The following is a 25,474-nucleotide window of genomic DNA, read 5'->3' as shown; positions in this document are numbered from 1 at the left end:
CTGCGCCACTACCAGTACGTACTTCCCACTCTGCTACGCAAAGTTCACTTGGTAGCAGTGGAGTGATGACTGACGATAACGTCCGCTGCATTTGCTTTTAACACTTCTACTATAAGTGTCCATATCCAAGAAGCCCGCACGCTCTAGCGGTGAGCGCGGGACTAACTTTCACTCACTTACTCTCTCCCGCCAGATTGTCGGTCGGCGAGCGTCTCACGATCACTCTTATATTTTTTTCCCGTTGCCTTTTCTCTTTTAATTACTTTTTTTTTCCAAAAATTTCTCCATGAAAAAAAATAAAATTTCACGTATAAAATTATTATTTCTTTTCTTTCCCAGAATAAAATTTTAATATTTAAATAATTACTAATCATTATTATTTTGTTTTTTCAAAGTTGAAAAGAAAAATAATAATTTTTTTTGTTATGGTTACGATTCTCTCGAATTCTCAGCGAGAACAGGAATTGCAACATGACTTTGAAATTAAAAAAAAAAAGTTGGAATTAAGCTTTTTCGAATCCTATTTTATTATCTCGGATTCTCAGCGAGAACAGGAATTGCAACATAACTTTGAAATTAAAAAAAATAAGATGGAATTAAACTTTTTCGAATCCTGTTTTATTCTCTCAGATTCTCGGAAAGAACAGAAATTGCAACATTATTTTGGAATTAAAAAAAATTACTTAGAATTAAATTTTTCCGAATCCTCTTTTATTCTCTTGAATCCTCCGCGAGAACAGAAATTGAATATTATTTTAGAATCCCTAGCGAATTTGTTTATACCGAAAATTTAAGTTTCTTTTGGGTTCATTTCCGGTTTAGTAGAAATTGATAAATATTTCGGTATGCTTTAAGAATTATACCTAATGAATACTCAGATTATACTCAAATCGTCTCATGTTTTAGGTATGTTTTTGAATTTTTCATACTTAAATGATACTGACAAAATATCTATTTCAAGCACGATGTATACTCAAATTATACCGAAATCAGAGAGGTTGAGGACTATATCTATCTATATAAGTCTTTACCTGGCAAAAAAGAAAAATGTTTCTTTAAAGTTTGAAGTAAATAAATTTATTGCCTACATAGAAAATTATAAAAATACTATTTCAATTAAGTGTTTAGTATTATAATGCTTTTAAGTAGTAAAAATCTACTTTTTTTTTATTATACCAAAATAAAAAAAAATTTCACTGTTATAGCAAATGTTTCTGTTTGTGTTTGATAAACATACAATTATCATCAATTTATTATTTATTTGATTTTACAATAATAATAGTATAGATAGTTAACATAAATATAATGCTTAAAAAAATCAGACCATAAATAAAAATAAGATTGTTTATTTCATGAAGACCTGTGACAGCGCTATGAGTACTTCACGAGACTCTCAAGTGAGAAGTCACAAGTTCGGAACCTCAGTCAATTATCACTTTTTTTTCTTTTTTTTTAAATTTTTTATTGAAAAAACACAAATAAATTATTCAACTAATATACTTAAACACATTAAACATATCGATATCTAAGAAATTAATTTTTTTATCTCACTATAACTTCGGTATAAATTGTTCAAAAAAATACCTAAATTATTATTATGGATAAGTATAATTTGAATATACTTTTAGAATTCTACTGAAAACATACCAAAATGATACTCAAATACCAGGTATGTTTTAGACATTTTTTCGGTGTAACCAAATTCGCTAGGGATTAAAAAGAATTAGTTAGAATTAAACTTTTTCGAATCCTTTTTTATTCTCTTGAATCCTCCGCGAGAACAGAAATTCAAAGTTATTTTAGAAGTAAAAAGAATTAGAATTAAACTTTTTCGAATCCTCTTTTATTCTCTTGAATCCTTCACGGGAACAGAACATCAAAGTTATGTTAGAATTAAAACGAATTCGTTAGAATTAAACTTTTTCCAATCCTCTTATATTCTCTTGAATCTTCCACGGGAACAGAAATTAAATATTATTTTTGTTGCGTAAATTTCAAATGTTCGCGCCAGAACACTTGACAACTCTACACTCTACTATACCAGAGGTGCTGCTATCGACGCGCCCTCTGATACTCGGAATTTCAACTCGATAGCCAGCTACGCGGCAACTGACATTATTCTACAACACCTGTTATAGAACACCGCGTGCTGTCAGTATTCATAATATTCAAGTACATCGTGCAAATTATCCTGTTTCATTGATTATATCAATTTGAATATTACTCACTAATTCATCAGATATTATTATTTATCTATATTTTTCATTCATATTCTCAACTTAATTCATAAAATCTGTAATCATTTTTGTGTTGACCGCGTGTCAAAATAACCTGCCGGCTATATCTATACATATACTCGCCATCACGTGACTTTGCAGCCACAAATAATTATTCTTAATTTACATTCATTTCATTACTCATCGTTTAATTATTTACTCGTACATGATGTCAACTGGTGTGACTGATGTCATCATTCAGTCATCCAGTCATACTTAATCTCTACCCAGTAAACACATTGACGTAAATTTGACGTCAGAGTGACGTTACGCTATGTCATCATTTACGTAAGATATAAGTCACGAATGAGTCAGGTGTGACTCATTATTTCCCACTTTTTTACGTAAGATTATGATGTAAAACTAATGACGTATGCATGATGTAAATGTGATGTCTGTGTGACCTTCTATGACGTCAATATGACATGTGGGTGATGTCATAATTATCAATTCGGAAAAAATATTTTGAAAAAGAAAAAAATAAAATGAAATACCGAATTTTTGATTTGATTATTACCGCGCGAACGCATTGTGAATTCTGAAACAAGATTAGATAACGTTAAATGATGAAAAAATCCTGGGCGTCTGCTGGGTTCGAACACGGCTCCTCTTGGCTGGTAGTCCTGAACGTTGCTCACTGGTCCACATCACGAGAGTTCAAATCTCGTGCTTAATTGATGTATTTAGAGTGAAATGCCGGAAAAGACATAGTTAATAAGTTTTCGTGATGGATTTTTACAAAATTAAAAAAACTCCATGAACTTATATGAAATTTTATAGAAGCAATATTTGTCGACCTTGATGATAATTGTATAAAATTTCATTAAGTTTCATCAAATTTTTTAATTTTTTGTTGTGATGTGAAATTCAAAAAATCTTATATAAAATTTTGCGAAACATTAAATAATTTTACAAAATCGTATGAAATTCAATCGATTAAAAAATTGTGATACTAAACTTTAAAATCATAATAGCAAAAGAGTTCAAACTGTCGTTACATTTTCTTTGTCATCCTAAATGATATTTTCGATATATCATTTAAAAAAATAAAGTTAATTTTTTTATGCTCACGCTAATGTTTTAATCTAAAACGTCTGAATGATCTATTATCGAGTTTATCGATTACTTTGACCCCAAAAATGTTCGACCTTTAATTGTTATTTTTACACATTTACACATGTTTGAAAATTCATTCTATGATTGTTTTATTTCAATAAATAGATGATAAAAAACTATGACTCGGACATTACATCAGCATTGCGTAAAATACTGACTTGTCACTGATGTAAAGATATGATTTAAGAGTGACATCCACATTACGTATAAGCGTGACTTTGCTACTGACATAAATGTATGATTTTAAAATTACGTCATTATGATATACGGATAATGACTTTATTACTACATAACAATGTGATGTAGATTCTATGTCAAACGTACGTAATACATAAGTCATAACTGTGACATCGTACAAGAGTCATGCTTACATCAATATGATGTCACAAGCTTTACATCATATTAAAGTCATGTAGAACGTCAGATTGACATCAAATTTACATCAGATGTCGTGACATTGCTATGACCTACGTATGACGTCAAAATAAGGTCATGTGTTCACTGGGTAAAATCAATATCAAATTTTATTTGTGACTGCAAAGTAATTATTATACGTTCAGACTCCGCTCGCTACGCATCTCAATTAATACTCGGCTCTTACTCGTACTCTATATGTCGCGTGTTAAAATTATCTGTGACTTAAATTTATACTCGAAATATTTGTGATACTTGTAAATTATTAATTGTCAATAATTTATTCATTACTGCGCTCTATATAATTTATTAATTCACGTGCATGGTGCCGTGTAAAATTATAAAAACTCATACTCATTTAAACTCGAAAAACTCAATCTTCAATTCAACTGCGCTCTATATATAATGTATATAATATTTCATGTGTACGGTGCCATGCAATTTATATTAACTCAATTAAACTCAAATGCAATCGAATAATGTTCAATAAGTGCTCTAATAAAACTCGTGATCGACTCTTGTACTCTGCGCTATTATTTGTGATTTATTTTTATTAAATATGGACAATACACCAAATCAGTGACTTATTATTTCTTTCACCATCCCGATCCAGCAAATAAATATTTAATGTAGTTTTAAGTTGATATTTTACAATTTTAGAATTTAAAAGAATTAGTTAGAATTAAACTTTTTCTAATCCTTTTTTATCCTATTGAATCCTCCGCGAGAACAGACATTGAGTATTGTTTTAGAATTAAATAGGATTAGTTAGAATAAAACTTTTTTGAACCCTCTTTTATTCTATTGAATCCTCCGCGAGAACAGAAATTCAAAGTTATTTTAGAATTAAAAAGAATTAGTTAGAATTAAACTTTTTCCAATCCTCTTTTATTCTCTTGAATCCTCCACGGGAACAGAAATTAAACATTATTTTAGAATTAAAAATAATTAGTTAGAATTAAACTGTTTGAATCATTTTTTATTCTTTCCAAATCCACCGCGAGAACAGAAATTGCGACATTATTTTAGAATTAGAAAGGATACCCATATAACAGTCTTGTAAAAGGCTTGCGCAAGCCTGGTCTCAAATCCCCTAGTTGTCTATGTCTTTATATGACTCAGTATCTTGCTGCAGACACTGGTCCACAGATTTATATTGCAAGTCTTGTGCAGGACTTGTTTAAAAACTTTGTGTTATGTTATACTTCAAGAATTGTACAAGATTCTTGAATATATCTTGCTCAAGATGTATTGATACAGTTAACTTGAGCATATCTTGCACCAGAATCTATCTGCAGATGCTTGGGCATATCTTGCGCCAGATCTGCTCAAGACGTGTCATATTACACTGTCTATCTCACTCTTGTCTCTCTCACTTTATCCCCTCCATCGGCACACGTTACCAGAGCTCAGTGGTACTCAATTGAAGTTATAATCGGATAGAAAAACATTTTTAATCCGGAGTTCATTTGCAAAATTAGAAGCGCCGTAGTAATTACAAGTAAAATTTAATTCATAACCGATAATAACATATGTTTTTTGATAGATGGTTTGATTTTAATAAAATTATTAAAGGATAACACGAAAAATTCTACACAGGGAATATTATCTAATAAATTTTACTCGTTAATTGTGAATCAAACTGGGCCTGCATGAACAATTACTCGTCCGTTTCTAGATAGTGTTCAATTATGGGGTAAAAACACCCAATTTCAAGTAATTTTTATATAAAAAAGAATAAAAAATAAAACAAAACAAATCTGTTGTTATTTTTTCCGTATTTATTATCTTTTCAGCCCAGGCTTACTCTAAATTGCAGGATAAATTTTATCGAAAAATTCTCTCCGTTTATGAAATACGATAATGAAATGTTTTTAAAATTTTTTAAAAAATTGAAATCAGTTACTTTGATACTAAAATACAGATATTGATCATTTTTTTTTGCTTTTATTATATTGAAAATAAATTTTTTTAATTTTCAATTACACTCTTAATGCCAAGCTCTTAAAAAATTAGTGTTCTGATCGATTTCAAGAGCTCGACATTAAAACGAAAATAACTAAAAAATAATGTGGAATTTGAAAAAATTTAACGGAAATTATTTGTAGAGAATAAAATTGTTAACAAAAAAGATAGTATAACATTTTGTGATAAGTCTGATAGTTTCGCCGGAAAAGTAAAAAGATCTCGAAATTTATTATAACTTGACTTCGAGCTCCAATAACTTTTGAATAGATGGATTTATCAAAAATTGATAAGAAACGTTTTTTGTAGAGCGTTTAATTCCCTACAAAAATAAATCCTGGACTTATCTGTTCAATAAGCCATCGCCGAGGTATAAAATTCCAAACTTAAAATTTCTTTTTCCCCATGTTATTTAAATGGAAAATAGAAAATCGTGAATGGCCACCTTTAAATATTAGTATTAAGGTCTCATATTTTAACAGGGTCTTTGTCTAGGGATACTCTGTCGATTTTTCAATGTTCTTCGTGAAAAAAAAAAAGTCGATTTTTTGAAACACTCTAATATATATGTGCGTACCCACATATATATATACATTAGGGTGGGTTGAAAAAAAACTTTTTTTTTGTTTTTCTTAGCATGGGGGTAGAATTTGTACCTTATAAAAAAAAAAAATTTTTCAAGAAAAAAAAAATTTTTTTACTCAACATTTTGAGGTGGCCCACTCGTTTTTTAAATAAATAATTGGTTAAACGGAGTAGTTCCAACGAAAAAAATTTTTTTTTGTCCAAAAGCGTGGAAAATATCTAATAATTGTCGAACGTAATTTTTTTTTACTTCACTTTCATTTTAATGAGCCTTTTTCCTGAAGTACGAAAAATTACTCACTAGCAGCGCTAGTAGTTCGGTAGGGACAAACACTGTCAGAGCTCCATTTAAACACATAGTTAAGTGGACTTATAAAAAACATGTTTTTGACCGAAGACGACGTTCCTGGAGCAAAATTAAAATTTGCAACCGTAAAAGACAATAATGTTGTCACATTAAAACGTTGGCTTGCGTGCCGTAACTTAAAAGTTACCGGAAAAAAAATGAATTAATTGACAGGTTAGTATACAAACTCTAGTAAAAAACTAGCGGTAAATTCAAACTGTAACAAGAGAAATTGAAAATAATTATAAATTTAAGATTTATTTCAGAGTGAAACATGAATGAAATATAAATGGTAATAAATAAATAATATAATAAATGAATACGACTAAGTAACAGATAGAGGTTATATGTCATTCTAATTTATATCCAATATAACTGTGAAAAAAATTTGCTATTCATTTTTTATTCATTAAATTAATTTCAAAAATAATTTCGAATTTTTTATTCATTAAATTAATTTCAAAAATAATTTTGAAAACATGTAATTGATGATTCCAAGTTCAGTGTTAAATCCACTCTCCTTGACGCATGTATCCATTTATTGCATCTAACCTCGTCAATATGAGGTTTTACAAATGGTATAAAAAACACATTTTCCTCTGGATAACGGTTATCCGACGTACACCTCGCAAAACTACAATGTTTTGTTGGCATAGTGGTTATTAAAAAAATTTTTTTGTGTTTAAATATTATTTTTAGATAATAAAATAATATAGCGTAAATAACACTGTCTTAAATGAAAATATTTTATGTTTGTCCCTACTACGAGTGCTGCCTCTCGTGACACGTTCGCTGTACTACTCTCAGGAAAAAGGCTCATTAAAAAGAAAATGCATTTCATTTTTGGATTTTTTACTTAAATTACAAAAATAATAGGAAAAAAATTTTTTCAACTTCTGACTTACAATTAGCTTTCAAGGGGACACCCTACAGATTCTGGAACACCATGTAAATTTTTTCGTTGGGACTACCCCGTTTGATCAATTATTTATTTTAAAAACGAGTGGGCCACCTCAAAATGTTGAGTAAAAAATTTTTTTTTTTCTTGAAAAATTTTTTTTTTTTTATAAGGTACAAATTCTACCCCCATGCTAAGAAAAACGAAAAAAAAAGTTTTTTTTCAACCCACCCTAATATACATGTATAAGGAATGAATGATACCGGGTTCGTAACAATCAATATCTGTATTTTAGTATCAAAGTAACTGATTACAATTTAAAAAAAAAAAATTTAAAACATTTCTTTATCGAATGTCATCTCATTTTTCGTGTTATCCTTAAAAAAATTAAAAAAAATAACTTTATTAAAATCAAACCATCGATCAAAAGACATATCTTATTATAGGTTATGAATTAAATTTTACTTGTGATTACTACGGCGCTTCTAATTTTGCAAATGAACTCCGGATTAAAAATGTTTTTCTATCCGATTATAACTTCAATTGAGTACCACTGAGCTCTGGTAACGTGTGCCGATGGAGGGGATAAAGTGAGAGAGACAAGAGTGAGATAGACAGTGTAATATGACACGTCTTGAGCAGATCTGGCGCAAGATATGCCCAAGCATCTGCAGATAGATTCTGGTGCAAGATATGCTCAAGTTAACAGTATCAATACATCTTGAGCAAGATATATTCAAGAATCTTGTACAATTCTTGAAGTATAACATTACACAAAGTTTTTAAACAAGTCATGCACAAGGCTTGCAATATAAATCTGTGGACCAGTGTCTGCAGCAAGATACAGAGTCATATAAAGACATAGACAACTAGTGGATTTGAGACCAGGCTTTACGCAAGACTGTCACAAGATCAACTTCTGTACGACATCTTGAGCAAGCCTATGTAGAATCTATCAAAAGATTCTTGAGAAAAGTGCCTTGACCAGCGACTTGTACTGGAAATTGTTACATGGGTAAGTTAGGATTAAAAATATTTAATCCTTATTTATTCTTTTTAATCCTAAAACGATAATAATTTTTTCGCTAGATGAAGGATAATGAAAAAGGATTCATTTTATGTTCGATCTGAATTCTCCGGAGAATTAAGAGTATTTAGTAGTATTAAATATGTGTGCTTTCTTAATCCTTTTTAATTCACTTTTTTAACTAGGGAGACGTGAATTGGAGAAGGCTAAACGGCATAATTTAACAATGGAAGCTATAGCCTTAGGTAAAGGGTTATACTTGTCACCGTACAAGACTGGAATGGGATTATTCTTGAGCTCTCCACCAAAAAACGTGTAACGCTACCTCATCGAGCTCTTGCCAATTCCGATTTAATCAAGTATGCAAAGGATTTAAAAATTCCATGTTTCCGAGGTGTTTTCATGAGAAATAATTTATCAAAGTCTAGTCTGTGGAAAAAAGAATCAGCAATCATAAATCTAGATGATAAAAATGGTGGTGGAACTTATTGGGTTGTATACAAGAAGAATGGTGATGACGTCATCTATTTTGACAGCTTCGGTAACCTCCAACCACCAAATGATCTCATGAAATATCTCGATGTTGGTAGCGTTAAATATAATCATCAAAAGTATCAAGGTTATGATACTGTTATATGTGGACATTTGTGTTTAAGATTCCTCAATAATGAACTATAAATGGGTGTGGCTTGATTGATATGTGATTAGTCATGATTGATTCGTTGACGTTAACACTATCTGGTGCTACCTCCACATTGGAAGCTGAATATTTCCCACCGATTGAATTGTCACCGAGAAAAACTTATGTCTTGGGACTTGTTGAATTGTTAACATTTAATTCTATACCTAATATTGATGAAGGTTGTAATAAGTTCTATTTATCCAGCGTAAATAGAAAGGAAGCGGATAAAATTATAACAATACCAACCGGAAGTTATGAGCTACGTGACATTGAAAAGTATTTAATCACCCTGATTAAAAAAATGTATTTGACAGGATTAAAAAGGATTAAAATTTTAATACTTTCAAATCCTTCTAAATACTGTAAATCCTTTTTTAAAATTCACGATTAATCATATTAAATACTTTTTAATACTAAAATAATCGAAAGGAGTAGAAGGATTTGAAAGGATTTAACTAGCATTTAAAATTTCTAATGCTACCGAATACTTTTTAATCCTGAAATAATATTTTTATTTCGTTATCTTTTTAGGATATAAAAGGATTTAACTAGCATTTAAAATTTCTAATGCTACCGAATACTTTTTAATCCTGAAATAATGTTTTTATTTCGTTATCTTTTTAGGATATGAAAGGATTCAACTAGCATTTAAAATTTTTAATGCTATCGAATACTTTTTAATCCTGAAATAAAGTTTTTATTTTAATATCTTTTTAGGATATAAAAGGATTCAACTAGCATTTGAAATTTTTTATGCTACCGAATACTTTTTAATCCTGAAATAATTTTTATATTTCGTTATCTTTTTAGGATTTAAATGAATTTAACCAGTATTTGAAATTTCTAATGCTATCGAATACTTTTTAATCCTGAAATAATGTTTTTATTTCGTTATCTTTTTAGGATATGGAAGGATTCAACTAGAATTTAAAATTTCTAATGCTACCGATTACTTTTAAATCCTGAAATAATGTTTTCATTCCGTTATCTTTTTAAGATATAAACGAATTTAACCAGTATTTGAAATTTCTAATGCTATCGAATACTTTTTAATCCTGAAATAATGTTTTTATTTCGTTATCTTTTTAGGATATGGAAGGATTCAACTAGAATTTAAAATTTCTAATGCTACCGATTACTTTTTAATCCTGAAATAATGTTTTCATTCCGTTATCTTTTTAGGATATAAACGAATTTAATCAGTATTTGAAATTTTTAATGCTATTGAATACTTTTTAATCCTGAAATAATTTTTTTATTTCATAACCTTTTTAGGATATAAAAGGATTTAACTAGCATTTAAAATTTCTAATGCTACCGAATACTTTTTAATCCTGAAATAATTTTTATATTTCGTTATCTTTTTAGGATATAATAGGATTCAACTAGCATTTAAAATTTCTAATACTATTGAATACTTTTTAATCCTGAAATCATATTTTTATTTCGTTATCTTTTTAGGATATAAAAGGATTCAACTAGCATTTGAAATTTCTAATGCTACCGAATACTTTTTAATCCTGAAATAATGTTTTTATTTCGTTATCTTTTTAGGATTAAAAAGTATTTAAAAGTATTTGACAGTTTAAATCATTTCAAATCCTGTTAAATCATGTTTTCAGGATTAAATAGTATTTAACAGAATTAAAAAATTTGAATCATGTTAAATCCTTCTGAATCATATTTTCAGGATTCGATAGCATTCATAAGGATATAAATTTTTTTAATCCTTTCAAATACTTTTGTTTAATCAGGGCAAAGAATTACCAGAGGGTGTAGAATTGAGTATCAAAGCAAATAACAATGAATTACATAGTAAAATTAAATGTAATCGAATTGTAAATTTTGAACCGAAAGATTCAATCGCATCATTATTGGGATTCGGAAATCGTCGACTTGCGCCGTACCTTATACACAAATCTGATTTACCAATAAAAACCCTTAAAATCAATGCACTGCGAGTTGAGTGCAATATTACTAACGGCGCATATATGAATAACCATAAAGTTCACACAGTCCATGAGTTTTTCCCAAGTGTTGCACCAGGATATAAGATCATTGAAGTACCATCTCACAACATTTGCTTACCAGTCGCAGTACAGTCAATATATAATCTTCAGCTGCGAATTGTTGATCAAGATGGGAATTTGGTGAATTTTCGTAGTGAAACGAGTACAATAAGATTGCATATAAAATCAGTGAAATAATGGGGATTCTATTTGACAAAAAGATTGGCGGCAGCTATAAAAGTCAATCATCATGTCTGAAACCCATCAGTCATCGTGCTCCTGTCAGAGTGGTAACACCTCAGAACGTGGAATCCCTCAAAATTCTAGGATTAAAATTACGTGGAAGATTGGTAAAATAAGAAAAGTTAATTTGTGCTGCATTATATTACTATGGCGAAAATCTTAGACATTCAGAAACCAATCATCTTTGATGAATCAATTTCTCACAATGAGGTTCATTCACATCAACTTTATGCTTCATCAACATTTAACAATAGTGATGAAATTAGAATCAGTATTTAACATCAGGACTTATGCATTCTACTAAGCAAAAGTTCTTTGCACATTTGCGGAAGATTTGTAACAAGATGGCACCGGCGCAGGCGCAACTATGAACTAAGTCAATATGGCTATTTGTCATATCTTTGAAGAAATACGCTATGAATTAAATGCTGTTGAAATTGATAGATGTAAAAATGTGGGTCTTACAAGTCTAATGAAAAATTATATATCTTTGAGTCCTGGGCAAGTCAATTTAATGGAGAATGCTGGATGGTTGATCAATAATGATAGTAAATTGACTAATGACGATGGATATTTCAACATTTCTATACCACTAAATTACATACTTGGATTCGCCGAAGATTAAAATCGTATTATCATGAATGCTAAACATGAATTAATTCTTATAAGATCAAATTCTGATGTTAATACATATATACATACACCTGCTGCAGTTGGTGATAACGCTGAAATAGTGAAACTGCTTCTCAATAAGGTAGAATTTAATGTTCCATACGTTACAATGTCAGACAAGCAAACAATTCAAGCACTTAACTTTATTGCTAATGATCCAGCTATATCAATAAGCTTTCGCACATGGCAATTGTATGAATACCCGCTACTCCCCCGAACAACGAAACATGTGTGGCCAATCAAGACTTCGACGCAATTGGAAAAGCCGCGATATGTGATCCTAAGATTTAAAACTGCTAGAAAAAATGATGTAACGAAAAACGCCAGTCAATTCGATCATTGTAATATCAGAGATGTTAAGCTATTTCTCAATTCTCAAAGTTCTCCATATGGGATGTAATGGGTGCACTTATTATATTAATTTAGATTGTGGTCTCAATATAATAAGTGTCCTACACATGTGCAAAACTTAAGGTGTTTTGCAAACCTGTCTAGCTGGACTCAGTACCTCAGGACGAGGATAAGCCCCGTACTGGACCACACAGTATCAAAATTAAGAGAGAAGTATTTTACCTAAACTTATCAGGAAGGTTGCGATAAATTAGTTTAATATATCAAATTTAAATATAATAACAGTGACATTTATCGAAACGCGGCCGTTTTACAGATAATTAATGAAAGATGAACAATAACCAAAATGAATGATGAAACTGACTCGACTACTTTTATTAATAACAATTTGACTCGACTACTTTTATAAATAACGACTCCTCAATTAATAAAATATTATTTAACAAATAAATAGTTAACCCGACAATAAATCAAACGAGTTCACTTACTCCAACAATTCTCCAACCTTAACCAGTCTTTTCATTCCACCAATCCTTTTCCTCCAAGACCAAAACCATAACCAGTCCTTCCTTCTAAGTCCACCAAGTCATTCCAATCCTTTCCAATCAACCAGGTCCAATCCACAATAAATATTATATAAATAACCGTTTAAATTTGGAATAAGCTTCCACGAGCCGTGGGCTTATATGCTCTTGGCCCATTTTAATGATAATTAGCAGCACGTGTGGTAGTAGTAGATAGAAATTTGTGGAAACCAAGATGTTAGTGGTAGTTGTAGCAAGGCACGTCCGTCCACAGCGGTTGCTGCGAGCCAAGAGACCGATAGCTCGTCGTCTCTGGCCCTCGTACCTCTCCACTCAGGTTGGCCAACCCCTAAAACCAAATGTCGGGACTCGACCATAGCGACCTCGGCGCATCAGAGACTGCATTTTCTACGATTATTGACAGTTGTTGAAGAAGGAGGGCGGATCCTTTGGCGCCAGTCGAAATTTAATTTAAAATGTAATGTGGAAGGATTCCACCCCGTTACTGGGAATTGAAATCTAAACATTAGTCGTAATCAGTATGCTTTAATATATGATATGTTTACTAATTTTCAAACGTCATACTATAATAAAGAATCGAAACCATTATTGACCAAAACTAAATTTTCAGATAAAGCACCACTCTATATTATCGACTGTTTGAAACAAAATGAATCTATTAAATCTGGACCAGTTGATATTCGTCTTGAGTTTGAATCTGATGAACAGTTTCCGAATCGAACATCTGCATATTGTCTTACTTTACATGATCGTATAATTGAGTATAATCCATTAAGTAGTACTGTAAGAAAATTAACTTAAATATTTTTTGTATTGGTGAGGAGAAGGAGGAGAGATGTAGGAACTGGAAATTAAAAAAATAAAACTGACTTTCATTGTAATTATTGTGTTTTTTTTATTTATTTATATCATACCTTCTAATATACATTATTTTTAATTAGAATAATCAGTTTTAAAATATATATATTTATATATATTAATTCATTTTCGAATATTATCATTCATGTTGTTGCATGTAGCACAATATTTTTTCAATGGGTAGCACAATATTTCGGGATAATCATGGCTCGAATCTGATAGTGGGTAATGTTTGATACAGAATGAATCGTTCATTATTTTTTCATTATACTTCAAATGAGCTGGAAACGTATCCCATACAAATTTAATTTGTGATTTTGCAAAACGTAAAATGAACAATCCTCAAGACATGCAATGTCAGTGACTTTCATTTTCCTTAAATCATTTAATTGATACAATAGTTGAACAGACTTTTCATAGGATTTCCGAACACCCCAATACTTTAAAAACCAGTGCTTAAGTTGTTGTGTTGCACCAAACGCACATGCAAAATGACCTCTCTTCATGTGTTTGATTCGATGCAAACATCGTAGTTTCTTGAGTTCTTCTATGCAATCCAATGAAAATTGCGCATCAACTGTAGATCGATGATGGGAACAGCAAAATCGATTATTCTTTCAAGTTTCTCCCTCGCCTGTGCTCTTTGGACATAAAAGTAGTGCACTTTTTTTTCATCAATTCAGCCATTATTAGTTTAAATAAATCATATGGCGTATCGCCAGTATCCCACATAATTCCATGTCGATCACCATTTTCATCTTCACTTTCATGCATAACTGTAGCATTTATGTATTCAATTGGTGGTTGAAATAGCCAATAATGGCAATGATACAATCTATTGGAATATTTAGTATTTTTTATGTCAATAATACACAGCTCCTTTACAACAAATGCACAATTGGGCATTTCAAATCCAACAAAGTCGATTATCAGCTCCATTATTTTTTTATTTATTGACCATGCGATTTTGTAACTTTGTCAATTTCCTTTTAAGATTAACTATTCCTATTAAGCGATCTATTATATTAATGGTATCTGGACATGTAGTTTGAGCTCGAAACCAATTCAAAATACATAGATGTCTGACAAACAACTCGAAAATCAGATCATTAAACGTAGCTATAAGTACAAACAGTAAAACTATTTAGTTAAACACATGTAACCACTAACTTCACACGCGTAAAAAATATAAAAGCGTATACTGCATAGACTTGTTGGATGAAGAGAGGTTTAATAATGCAAATCCCCACTACAAATTTAATAAAGAATGATGGAAAATTGTAAAAGATTAGATAAAAAAATATAAAATTTTAAGAAAAATGACTCATTTGTTATCAATAGTAAAAGTTGCTATAGATAAGATTAAATATATATCAACAAGTAAAAGTTTTCTAAATGATAAGATAAGATAAAGTAAATATATTAACAAGAGAGAAATACGTCATTTGTTATTAAAAAATACCCTCCCCTCCACATATCTTAAAGTTTAATCTAAAATAACGATTAAACAATATGACACGTCCATAAATCATTTTCCTAGCTAAAATTTAAACAAAAATCCCCCACTCCAAGCAAGATCCTCCACATCCACAAAAAATGTAACGAGCGCCCTCTATATCCACAAAAAATGTATCAAGCGCCCTCTACATCCATAAAAAATGCATTAAGCGCCCTCTATATTCATAAAAAATGCATCAAGCGCCCTCTATATCCTGTAACATGAGGAAATTCGACCTCGACCCGTGGTTCAATATTATTTGAATAAGATAAATAGTTATCCGGTGAGCCAATTCGAGTGACACCTATGAGCAAAAATTCCGACTTCGACCGAGCAATCGATCCAACGCTGGGATTGAAACGAGAGATCCGGGTTAGACGCCGAACTGAACGGCCACGTTTTTTTTTGTATTTGAACAATTCGACTCGACTAAACGAACAATTTCGATTCCGACGTATGATCGAGATGCATTACGACAAGTAAGATCAATCCGAGTTTGATCAACGAACAATTAATCGCGACCAATAATTTCGACCGACAATAACCGATTAAGTGAACAAGTGAACAAGCCGAAGCATCGGCGTGAATCGGAACAAAGTGTACGACTGAATTGTTTTGTAACAAAAACAGTAAGTGTATTCGGACTTCACTCCGGTAGATCCCCGGTGGTGAAAAACCCGTTACAATCCATAAAAAATGCATCAAGTGCCCTCTATATTTACAAAATCCACAACAAGCGCCTTCTATATCCACATACAACTAGCGCCCTTTCTCGACCGTCGGTACAGAAGATTACCAACCCCCCACTTATCCACAATGATATTGCAGATCCCTACAGGCGCAGTAAATCCATCCTTGCTTATCTACCAGCCCTCTCCGACTTCCCATTTAACCATGTTAGAAAATAGTGTTCGTTACTGACACATTTGAAAACTAATCCACCACGTGGCGCCAGTAGTAACTAATGACAGATCATATGGGTCACACAAAATGCGCGGTCACGAAATTCAATTTGAAAACATCACAAGCATTGCAGTTTACTTAATAAAGCATATAGATTTGAAATATGTTGTGTTTAAATTTGAAGATTAATTAAATATATAGAAATAAATTTATTGCACATGCAACACATCGGAAAGAAAAAGATATTTTAGAAAGTTATAAAGCTATATTTAAAAATTTTTCTCAACTATTTTTTTTAATAGATTATTTATGTTATTGAAAAAAATATTCTTATCAGAAGGGTATTAAAGTAAGTATTTTTATTAATTGAAATAAATCGTTAAATATTTTTTTTAAATACATCGTGATAATTTTTTTAAACAAAATAATTTTTTCGAACGATTTCCAGCAATTGTAAAAGAAAAAATATTTTTTCAAGTTTTTCCGGAAATTATTTTATCGATATATATTTATTGTAAAAAGTGTTTTTAACTTACCACGCATTATTTATATTTAATCATGAGGTCTAAAATTTTGACTCGGGTAAGTGGATTTAAAAACGAAAGTTACTATTAAAAGAAAAAACAGTTAAATTCACGTATTTTCATTAATTATAAAAAATTACATATTTGGTGTAACTTATTAAAAAAATCTTTTAATCTTATTATTAATTATAATTCAACGCTTAGAATTCCTTTAAGAAGTTCCTTAAAATAATTTATAAAATACATATTGCATTTTCTTAGGTCGGTGTTATGTCCAAATAATTTTTTTTTTTATTTTAATAATTATTAAAAATAATTATTTCTGAGCTCCTCTTTGCAAAGCGCGCGAAAACGCAGCGTCAGCTTTTTCACCTTTTTTTATGCGGCAAAGAATAGTGGGAAGACACCTGCAATAAGTTTAACGAATAAACAATAAACTGTCGTCACTTTCCACCAATGACGATAATTATGAATTCCCCATCTAATTGCCAAGAAAAGTTTATAAAAAGTCTGAGCACCCATAGCTCAGGGCTAGTCGGTTCTTAAAACTTACGGTCCGTGAATATTCGAACGTCGAAATTTCGTGTACTCTTATTGCAGGAATCCGCCCTAGGCGTTGAAAAGTCATTGAGAGGATTTTTAATATTTTCAACCTAAACCTTATTGCAGGAATCCGTTTTGGCGTTGAATAATCAATAAGGCACTTCTTAATTTATCTAGACTAATTCTTATTGCAGGAATCCGTTACGGCGTCGAATAATCAATAAGAAATAGTCAAAGATCGTGAATTTCACTAACCTTACTGCAGGAATCCGCCCTAGGCGTAGAATAATCAGTAAGGCATTTAAAACTAAAATCTTTTGTATCCAATTATTGCAGGAATCCACTTCGGCGTTGAATAATCAGTAATTGAATTCAAATTATTATTAAAAATCCTCAAATATTGATCTAAAAATTCGATCTGACGCAACCGTGGTAATCGTGCGTCTAGTACAATATTTGTCGGATTTTAAAAACCATCCGGTACGATCGAACCAGTGACGCAAATCACGTGAATTTGCGATTCCATCTCGTGCCGAGTTAATTTGCGCATAAAACCACTTTTCGGGTGTGTAAAAGGACGCATTAAATATAAATTAAAATCTTAATAAAATATCTGTTAAGGATAAATAATCCGATAATATAAATTAAACATAAAATTGTGAAAACTAGAGTTAGTAAGTGACGTTTAATTAAAAACGTTGTAATTTGAACCATCAAAATAAAGACAAAGTTCATCACTCCAACCTTGCGGTTTTCATTCGAGAGTAGTACATAAGGTCTTGTAATGGGTGCACTTATTATATTAATTGAATTTGTGGTCTCAATACAATAAGTGTCCCACACATGTGCAAAACTTAAGGTGTCTTGCAAACCTGTCTAGCTGAACTCAGTATCTCCAGGTGAGGGTAAGCCCCTTACTGGACCACACAGTATTAAAATATGAAGAGAGAATATCTTATACCTAACTCATTAGGAAGGTTGTGATAAATTAAATTTATATGTCAAATTTAAATATAAAACAAGGGCATTTATTTGACGAAGCCGCTTTACAGATAATAAATGAGATGAACAATAACCAAAATGACGGATGACACTGACTCGACTAATTTTATAAACAACAATGTGACTCTACCGACTCTAACAAATTGACTCGACTACTTTAACAAATAACGACTCCTCAATTAATAAAATATTATTTAACAAATGAATTAGTTAACCCGACAATAAGACAAACGAGCTCACTTACTCCAACAATCTCCAACCTTAACCAGTCCTTCTTATTCCAACGATCCTTTCCTCCAAGACCAAAACCAGACCCAGTCCTTCCTTCCAAGTCCACCAAACCGTTCCAATCCTTTCCCATCGACCAGATCCAATCCACAATAATTATTATATAAATAACCGTTAATAAACTTAATAAAAGAAATAAGCTTCCACGAGCCGTGGGCTTATATGCTCTTGGCCCATTTTGAATGATGACTAGCAGCACGTGTAGTAGTAGTAGTAGTAGATAGAAACTTGTGGAAACCAAGATGTTAGTGGTAGTTGATAGAAAGGCACGTCCGTCCACGGCGGTTGCTGCGAGCCAAGAGACCGATCGCTCGTCGTCTCTGGCCCTCGTACCTCTCCACTCAGGTTGGCCAACCCCTAAAACCAAAAGTCGGGACTCGACCGTAGCGACCCCGGCGCTTCAGTGACTGTGTTTTCTCCAGTTGTTGACAGTTGTTGAAGAAGGAGGGCGGATCTTTTGGCGCGAGTCGAAATTATATTTCAATTGTAATGTAGGAGCATTCCACCCCGTTACACTCTCTCCCCCCAGACTCGTTCGTCATCCCCAAAAGACTAGCGACCTCGTTCTCCAACAACTGCCATGAAAGTCTACTATGAATTACAAATTAAAATTAAATTATTACAGAATCTTGAAAATGGCTCTAGCAAAGAAACATAAAAAATTACAGCCGGAAAATATAATTAAGTGTAAACTGAATAATAAAGATAGCGCCGTTTCCGCCAAGTGAGGTTAGGGTGTATGGACTACCCCTACTACATATGCACCAACCCCATGAGCTTACCGGAGGACCCGCTCTTCCTTATCCGAGAGAGCATGTTCCCGGATAACGACGGAGGCCTTCCTTGGGCTCAGTTGTTGCTGGGCATGTAAAATATAATTAACACTATTATTATTATAAAGATTAATCGTCAGATGACTTGAAGGTCACTGACATGTCTCAGGTACCCGAGGAATTTATAACCCAAAACTCCCTCCAGATAACCGGCGTCCATATTATTTAAAATAAATATAAAGTCAACCCAAAATAAAACCTAATACCACTATAACCAATTAACCTTTTCTTGACTGTCCCCGTATCACCAAGATACGTGACGTCAGCATCTCTGACATGTGTTTGACGTACACATGTCTGAGGAAAATCATCTCTGACCTGTGCCGCCATCCACATGCCAGAGGAATAGACATCTCGCACCTTGCGAAATATCCCCAAAATTTCCTTACCCTACCTTTACCTAAAACCTAAACCTTTTTTCTAAACCTAAACCTTTTTTCCCTTGTACCCGGTTCGCCACTCCGATAGCGGAGTGTCATCCCTGATATGTGCCCCTGACACATACCTGGGGTATGGACATTTTGCACCACGCAAAAATTGCCCAACGAACCCTTTAAATCCCCCCCCCATCATGCCCAATATATGCACCGCGCATATATCGGAGGCATAGATGTTCGCCCTCGCGAAATACCTACTAATTACTTAACCTACCTTAAATTTAAATTTTTGATTTATCACAGTTTTGACTAGAACCATTACAGCATTTATGACTAGATACAATTTTTCACCGTTAAAATTTCCCGAAAGTTAATTATTAAAATAATGCTATAAAATATGATAATTATAATTTAAATAAAGATAAAAATAATTTATAAATTACTGACTCTTATTTCGTTTGGAATAATCTGTGTTTATGCATAAATCCCGATTCAATACTGACAACTCAGACGAACATTAGCGTAAGCTGACACAAGAGAGGCAGGGGTCTATGATACTGGGACAAGCGACCAAAAACAGTAACCATACCAAATTGTATGTTTGACAAGTTGTTGATGCTGAAGTTGAGTAGTAACCGATTGAGATCGAGTGGCAGGGGAAGAAGAAGAAACACGAGGCTGATGACCACTTTGGGTTTGCACACTAAAGCGAGGGCAGGGTCAGGAATATGTCCCTTACCACTCCTGTTGTGCGCTGCTGTTTATTGCAGCAACCCCGTTAAATTTCCATCTTTTCCTTCACGCATCTCCTCAATCAACAATGGCCGTCCAGACTCACCATCATCGATACTAAACTCAGCATTTCCAAAGCTTTGGAAAACTGAAGAATTTAAGGGCTTGATTAATTTTTCCGGTCAAGACTCCAGTATTTCGACATTCATACACATCGACTTTTACGTCTAGAGTCGATCGTAAGGTCACTCGCAATCCTTCAGCCGTGTTTCGGGTGAGAAATGATGACTCTTTGATTCCATTTGGTTGTCCGATTTTCGCTTCCCAGAAATCCAAAGTTTTGATTGATTTTTCTATCAACTGAGTATTTGAAAAGTTAATATAGTTAAGTAATATATATATATATATATAACGAAAATTTCAAAAATATGAAAATACACAAACTTTAAAATTGTCATCTCCAGGCTTAAGGCTAACACAGTTTTCATTCAACGCATCGAATAAATTATTCATCCAGCGACAAAATTCAATAGTAGCAGTGAAATTTTTATCTTTGAACTCTTTTTGGTATGACGTCAAAGCTCTTACCATAGAATTACTGAATATCTAAAATAAAGTAGTTGTAGTGATAGAATAAAAACAAATATAATATTTGTAAAAATACGAAATAGTTCATCAGCATAAAAAATTATTATAAAAGTATTATTTTCTTACTTGTGCGGCTAAACGAACTCTCATTTTTGATGAATTATTAAGTTCCAAGTGACTCATCGTAATTTTTGGGCAAACTCTTAAATGCATCGGTTTTAGACAATCTTTCTCAAAAATTTGTAGAAAGTGATCCCATTCAATGAGAGGACCATCTGGATTCATCTAAACACAAAAATGATTATTTATAACTATTCATAATCATAAAGATAAGTTCGCGACACTAACCTGAAGAGTCTTTTCATTATACAATCTATTTCTAATCGTCTTTATTAAATGAGGCGTGTCGGAAAAAACAGAAATTTTTCGGTCTTCATCAGCTGGATGTTGAAAATGAGACTTTGAATTACATTTTTCACCACTGACACCCATTTCACTCCAAAATTTACGATTAGTCGTAGCACCGTTTGTAATTACCCCCAAACTGTAGCACCACTTTTTTTTAATATCAATATCGCTTTGATAATCAATTTTGCTAGAACCACTCCTGTAGTTGGGCCGTGAGAAGCAAAAACTGCGATAGGCTGTGTAAATGCACCAGTTAGAGAATGGAACATAAATACTAAACCGTGATTTGCTTTTTCATCCGCTGTTTTGCGATTCATTTCCTCGTCTTCGAAATCGGTAAGTCCAACAAAATTGAGACCCTTCGAGTCAACAGCAATACTTTCACGAGTACCCATTTCATTAATAATTAAAAAACCGTCTTTATCTGAACAATTTTGTAAATATTTGGAAAAAACTTCGAAAAAAGCTGAATCAAAACCACATGATATTTTGATCTTCGATAATTGACTGAAATAAGTATAGAGAAATAAAGTAACATGTAAAATAATACGAACGTAATCGAATATATTTTCTTGTTGAAAATTGAAAGCTCTACAAGAAACCAATCGGTCTAATATATACATATTTACTTATAATAAGAATGAAATTATATAATTTTAATTACTCTCTAATAGTGCTAGGAGATGGAAGCGGTAAAATGTTATTATCTCGGATAAATCTGTAGGTAGTTGGAGATTTCATATGTAACAGCATACACAACAGCATATAATCTTCTGAATAGCGCCGACCTTTAGGTGATTTACATTGGGAAGCCTTAAGAATCTCTTGAATTACGTTTTGTTGTTCTTTAGAGATATTGCTTTTATTTTGCTATAAAAGCAAATTAAGGGTTTTTTCACTCATTAATGACATTTTCTTCATCGAGACCTTAAGATCTTTGTTCTCCTGTTGAAGCAAATGACACTACTTGTTTTTTCGTGCACAATCTCTTTTTAACTGTTGTAGTTGCTCTTTAACTTCAAGATTATCACATTTGATTCTTCTTCTGCTACTAATGCCATTATTATTTATAGATTGCCTTTTTTTCTTTCGCCTCAGAGTTTTTTTTATCGTCTTACATTTGTCACATTGGTCGCTCTTACTTATTAATTCACACTGTCTATGCCTTATCTTGTTAAAATTATCGGTGTATGTATACGAACTGCAGTCAAGAGTTGAAAGTTCATCACTTAAAGAAGCACCGTTACATACACGTAATGAATGAAAACTATAAATAATTTTTTTTACCATTTCTAAACTATTCACTGGGCTATTGAACTGATTACTGTATCGTTCACTTAAATCGACAGACCCTTCATTGACCTTAAATTGTATTCCTAAATTTTGTGCCACAATAATTTTTTTCGTAAAAAGTTCTGTAACAGAATCATTTTCTTCGGCATATAATGTATTGCTAAATACAATAAATGATTTTTCATTTATGTCGTAATTTTTCTTTTCCCATTAAATTGGAAATTGTAGTGTTTTATCTGAAAGTAAACCCTCGAATGTCAATTTACTTGTATTTTCGCTGTTTTCATGAGGAACTTGATGTGGTGTACTTAATGTCGTTATCAGTATTTCCCCAGTTTCGATAGAAGAACATTGTGGTCTTGCAGAATGAACTGGATGTTGTGAAATAGGAGCCGTAACTACTTCGCTGATTACGGGAAAAGAAGAATTTGGTTCTGTACTGAGGTTTTGTTTTTTAAATTGATTATAAATGTCATTCCACCAGAATTTCGAGGGGACTACGTTAGGTACTAGTTGTGGATTTGTGTATGGTGACTGAAAAATATAAATACAAAAAATTTATAATTCTTGAAGTATGGGTTTTTAGAAGTTAAGTAAGTTTGCTTCTTTTTTCAAATTATATGCTTTTAAATTTTTCACATTATATACTTTAATAAATATTATTCTATCAACCTCAAATCGCACACAGAGTTTTGTGTAACCCGAGGGTTATTTTAAAAACTATTTATAAAAATTTAATTAAAAATCTTACACTATGGCAATTTTCTACGAAATCATTGACCCTAAAATGAGTATGTAAATCTAATGGGATCTATTTTCACACCACCAATTTTTTAGAAGTTACAAAAGTAGCTGGAGGTAGGGCACAGTATTATAAATTTGAATATATAATATTCATGTACTTACCACTCCTAAAACTGCACCATTTTGATCACGTAAAATTCTTTGATACTGAATTTGATCAGGTAAAAAATGTTTTTCACAAACTCGATGTCCAGTTTTCAACTCAATATCATTTCGACGAATCGCAATTTGCCATTTTTTTCTCAAATCGAAATCTTTCGGTGCACTAAATAAATGTTTCTTTTCTCGATTCTTCCTATGACCTGGATTACATCCACGAACCATACAATGAGACATTTTTAAAAATATATGTCTGAGAAAAAAGGAAAAAAATCTCAGCTTATAATGAAATTAATAAAGCTTTCAGAAAATTGTAAGCACTTGTTCACCGGAAGGAACTGTTTAAGTAAATGACTGCTGAAAATCCCCTGTACACTCAAATTCCTCATCAACGGTACGGCTGAGGGCGGTGCCTACAATTTTTCCCTCACCTGATCTTTAAATCACCTTTGACTTTGAATAGGTGCAATAAATTATGACTATGAGGTAATTGATTGCTAAAATTAGGTATTCGGGGGTTACAGTATCCGATAATTTTTTTGCTTAGATTATACGAAACTTGGTATTTGTTAACTTATAGAAAAGTTATAACATAATCTTCATGTATTAAAACACATGAACATTAAAAATTGTTTTATTTATTATTACTTTCTAATCATAAATAAGTGAAAATAATTGAATGTTCACTAATTCCAAGTGCAAACCAAACCACTAATTTCAAAAAGTGGTTCGGTTGGCACTCAGAATTAGTGAATATTCACTTATTTTACTTTTATTCATGTTTAGAGAGTACAAGAAATTCATTGAAAAAAGTAGTTTTGCGGGGTTAAAAAAAAAAAAGTAAACAAATAATAAAATATTAACATTTAAATGTTTTTGATTTTCCTTTTAATATTGAATCTTTTAATATTAATGAATTTTATTTTGATTCGTTTTTCAAAAAATTTTCTGAATAATATGTTGTGGTTTTACAGAATTATTATTTATTTATCTCAATATCGTTAGTAGTTTCTAAAAATTGACAAAATATAATCTTTTCAGTGTTTATTTTCATTTGATAATTTTTTTGCTAAAAAAAAAAAAAAAAAAAAAAAAAAAAATATGGTCGAGTGTATTGAGAATCGAACCCATTCCAAGAATGTACGATTTAATGTATAATTTGTTGTAGACGTTGCATACAAAACTGATCATGTTTTTTTAAGTTAGATATATAAAGTGTTCATAACATTGACTATGGTCCTCGGAGATCGCTAAGACTCAGCGGCTGTTATATCGACAAGAAATGTAGTCATTCAGGTAGCAAAGGTTGCTTAGGTATACGGGCTCGTCAAACTGAGAGTTAAAATAATAAAATAGAAATTTTAAGCAAGTAACTGTGTGCGTGTATTATAAGTTGAATAAGCTGACGCAGATGTGTTCACTAGAGTCAAATGATGGGTAATTTTTTGTAATGTCACAGTACTTACAATTATCCGTTGCAAAGTCAATTGTGAATTTATGCTATTGAACGCTTCATAGTATTTAGCATTAGAATTTTACGAGTTTAGAATGCTATTGTTTCTTTTGTGCGTAAAGGAAAATATAGTCGTGCACAA

At 31.8% G+C, this 25,474-nt stretch overlaps 2 protein-coding genes across 2 annotated transcripts; both read right to left on the bottom strand.

Moving 5' to 3' along the window:
* Positions 1–20,348: 20,348 nt before the first annotated feature.
* Positions 20,349–22,145, bottom strand: LOC130675946 (uncharacterized). Its single transcript, XM_057481874.1, has 3 exons — positions 21,402–22,145; positions 21,132–21,293; positions 20,349–21,047 (listed from the first exon to the last, which is right to left on the bottom strand). The coding sequence occupies exons 1-3, from the start codon at positions 21,558–21,560 to the stop codon at positions 20,811–20,813; spliced, it is 558 nt and encodes a 185-aa protein (XP_057337857.1). The 5' UTR covers positions 21,561–22,145; the 3' UTR covers positions 20,349–20,810.
* A 288-nt stretch (positions 22,146–22,433) lies between these two features.
* LOC130675947 (uncharacterized) lies at positions 22,434–24,214 on the bottom strand. Its single transcript, XM_057481875.1, has 2 exons — positions 23,883–24,214; positions 22,434–23,510 (listed from the first exon to the last, which is right to left on the bottom strand). The coding sequence occupies exons 1-2, from the start codon at positions 24,114–24,116 to the stop codon at positions 23,187–23,189; spliced, it is 558 nt and encodes a 185-aa protein (XP_057337858.1). The 5' UTR covers positions 24,117–24,214; the 3' UTR covers positions 22,434–23,186.
* Between the last annotated feature and the right edge of the window lie 1,260 nt (positions 24,215–25,474).

The sequence above is a fragment of the Microplitis mediator genome, chromosome 10, assembly GCF_029852145.1.
Source record: "Microplitis mediator isolate UGA2020A chromosome 10, iyMicMedi2.1, whole genome shotgun sequence".
NCBI lineage: Eukaryota > Metazoa > Arthropoda > Insecta > Hymenoptera > Braconidae > Microplitis > Microplitis mediator.
This window is presented reverse-complemented; position numbering and strand designations above follow the sequence as displayed.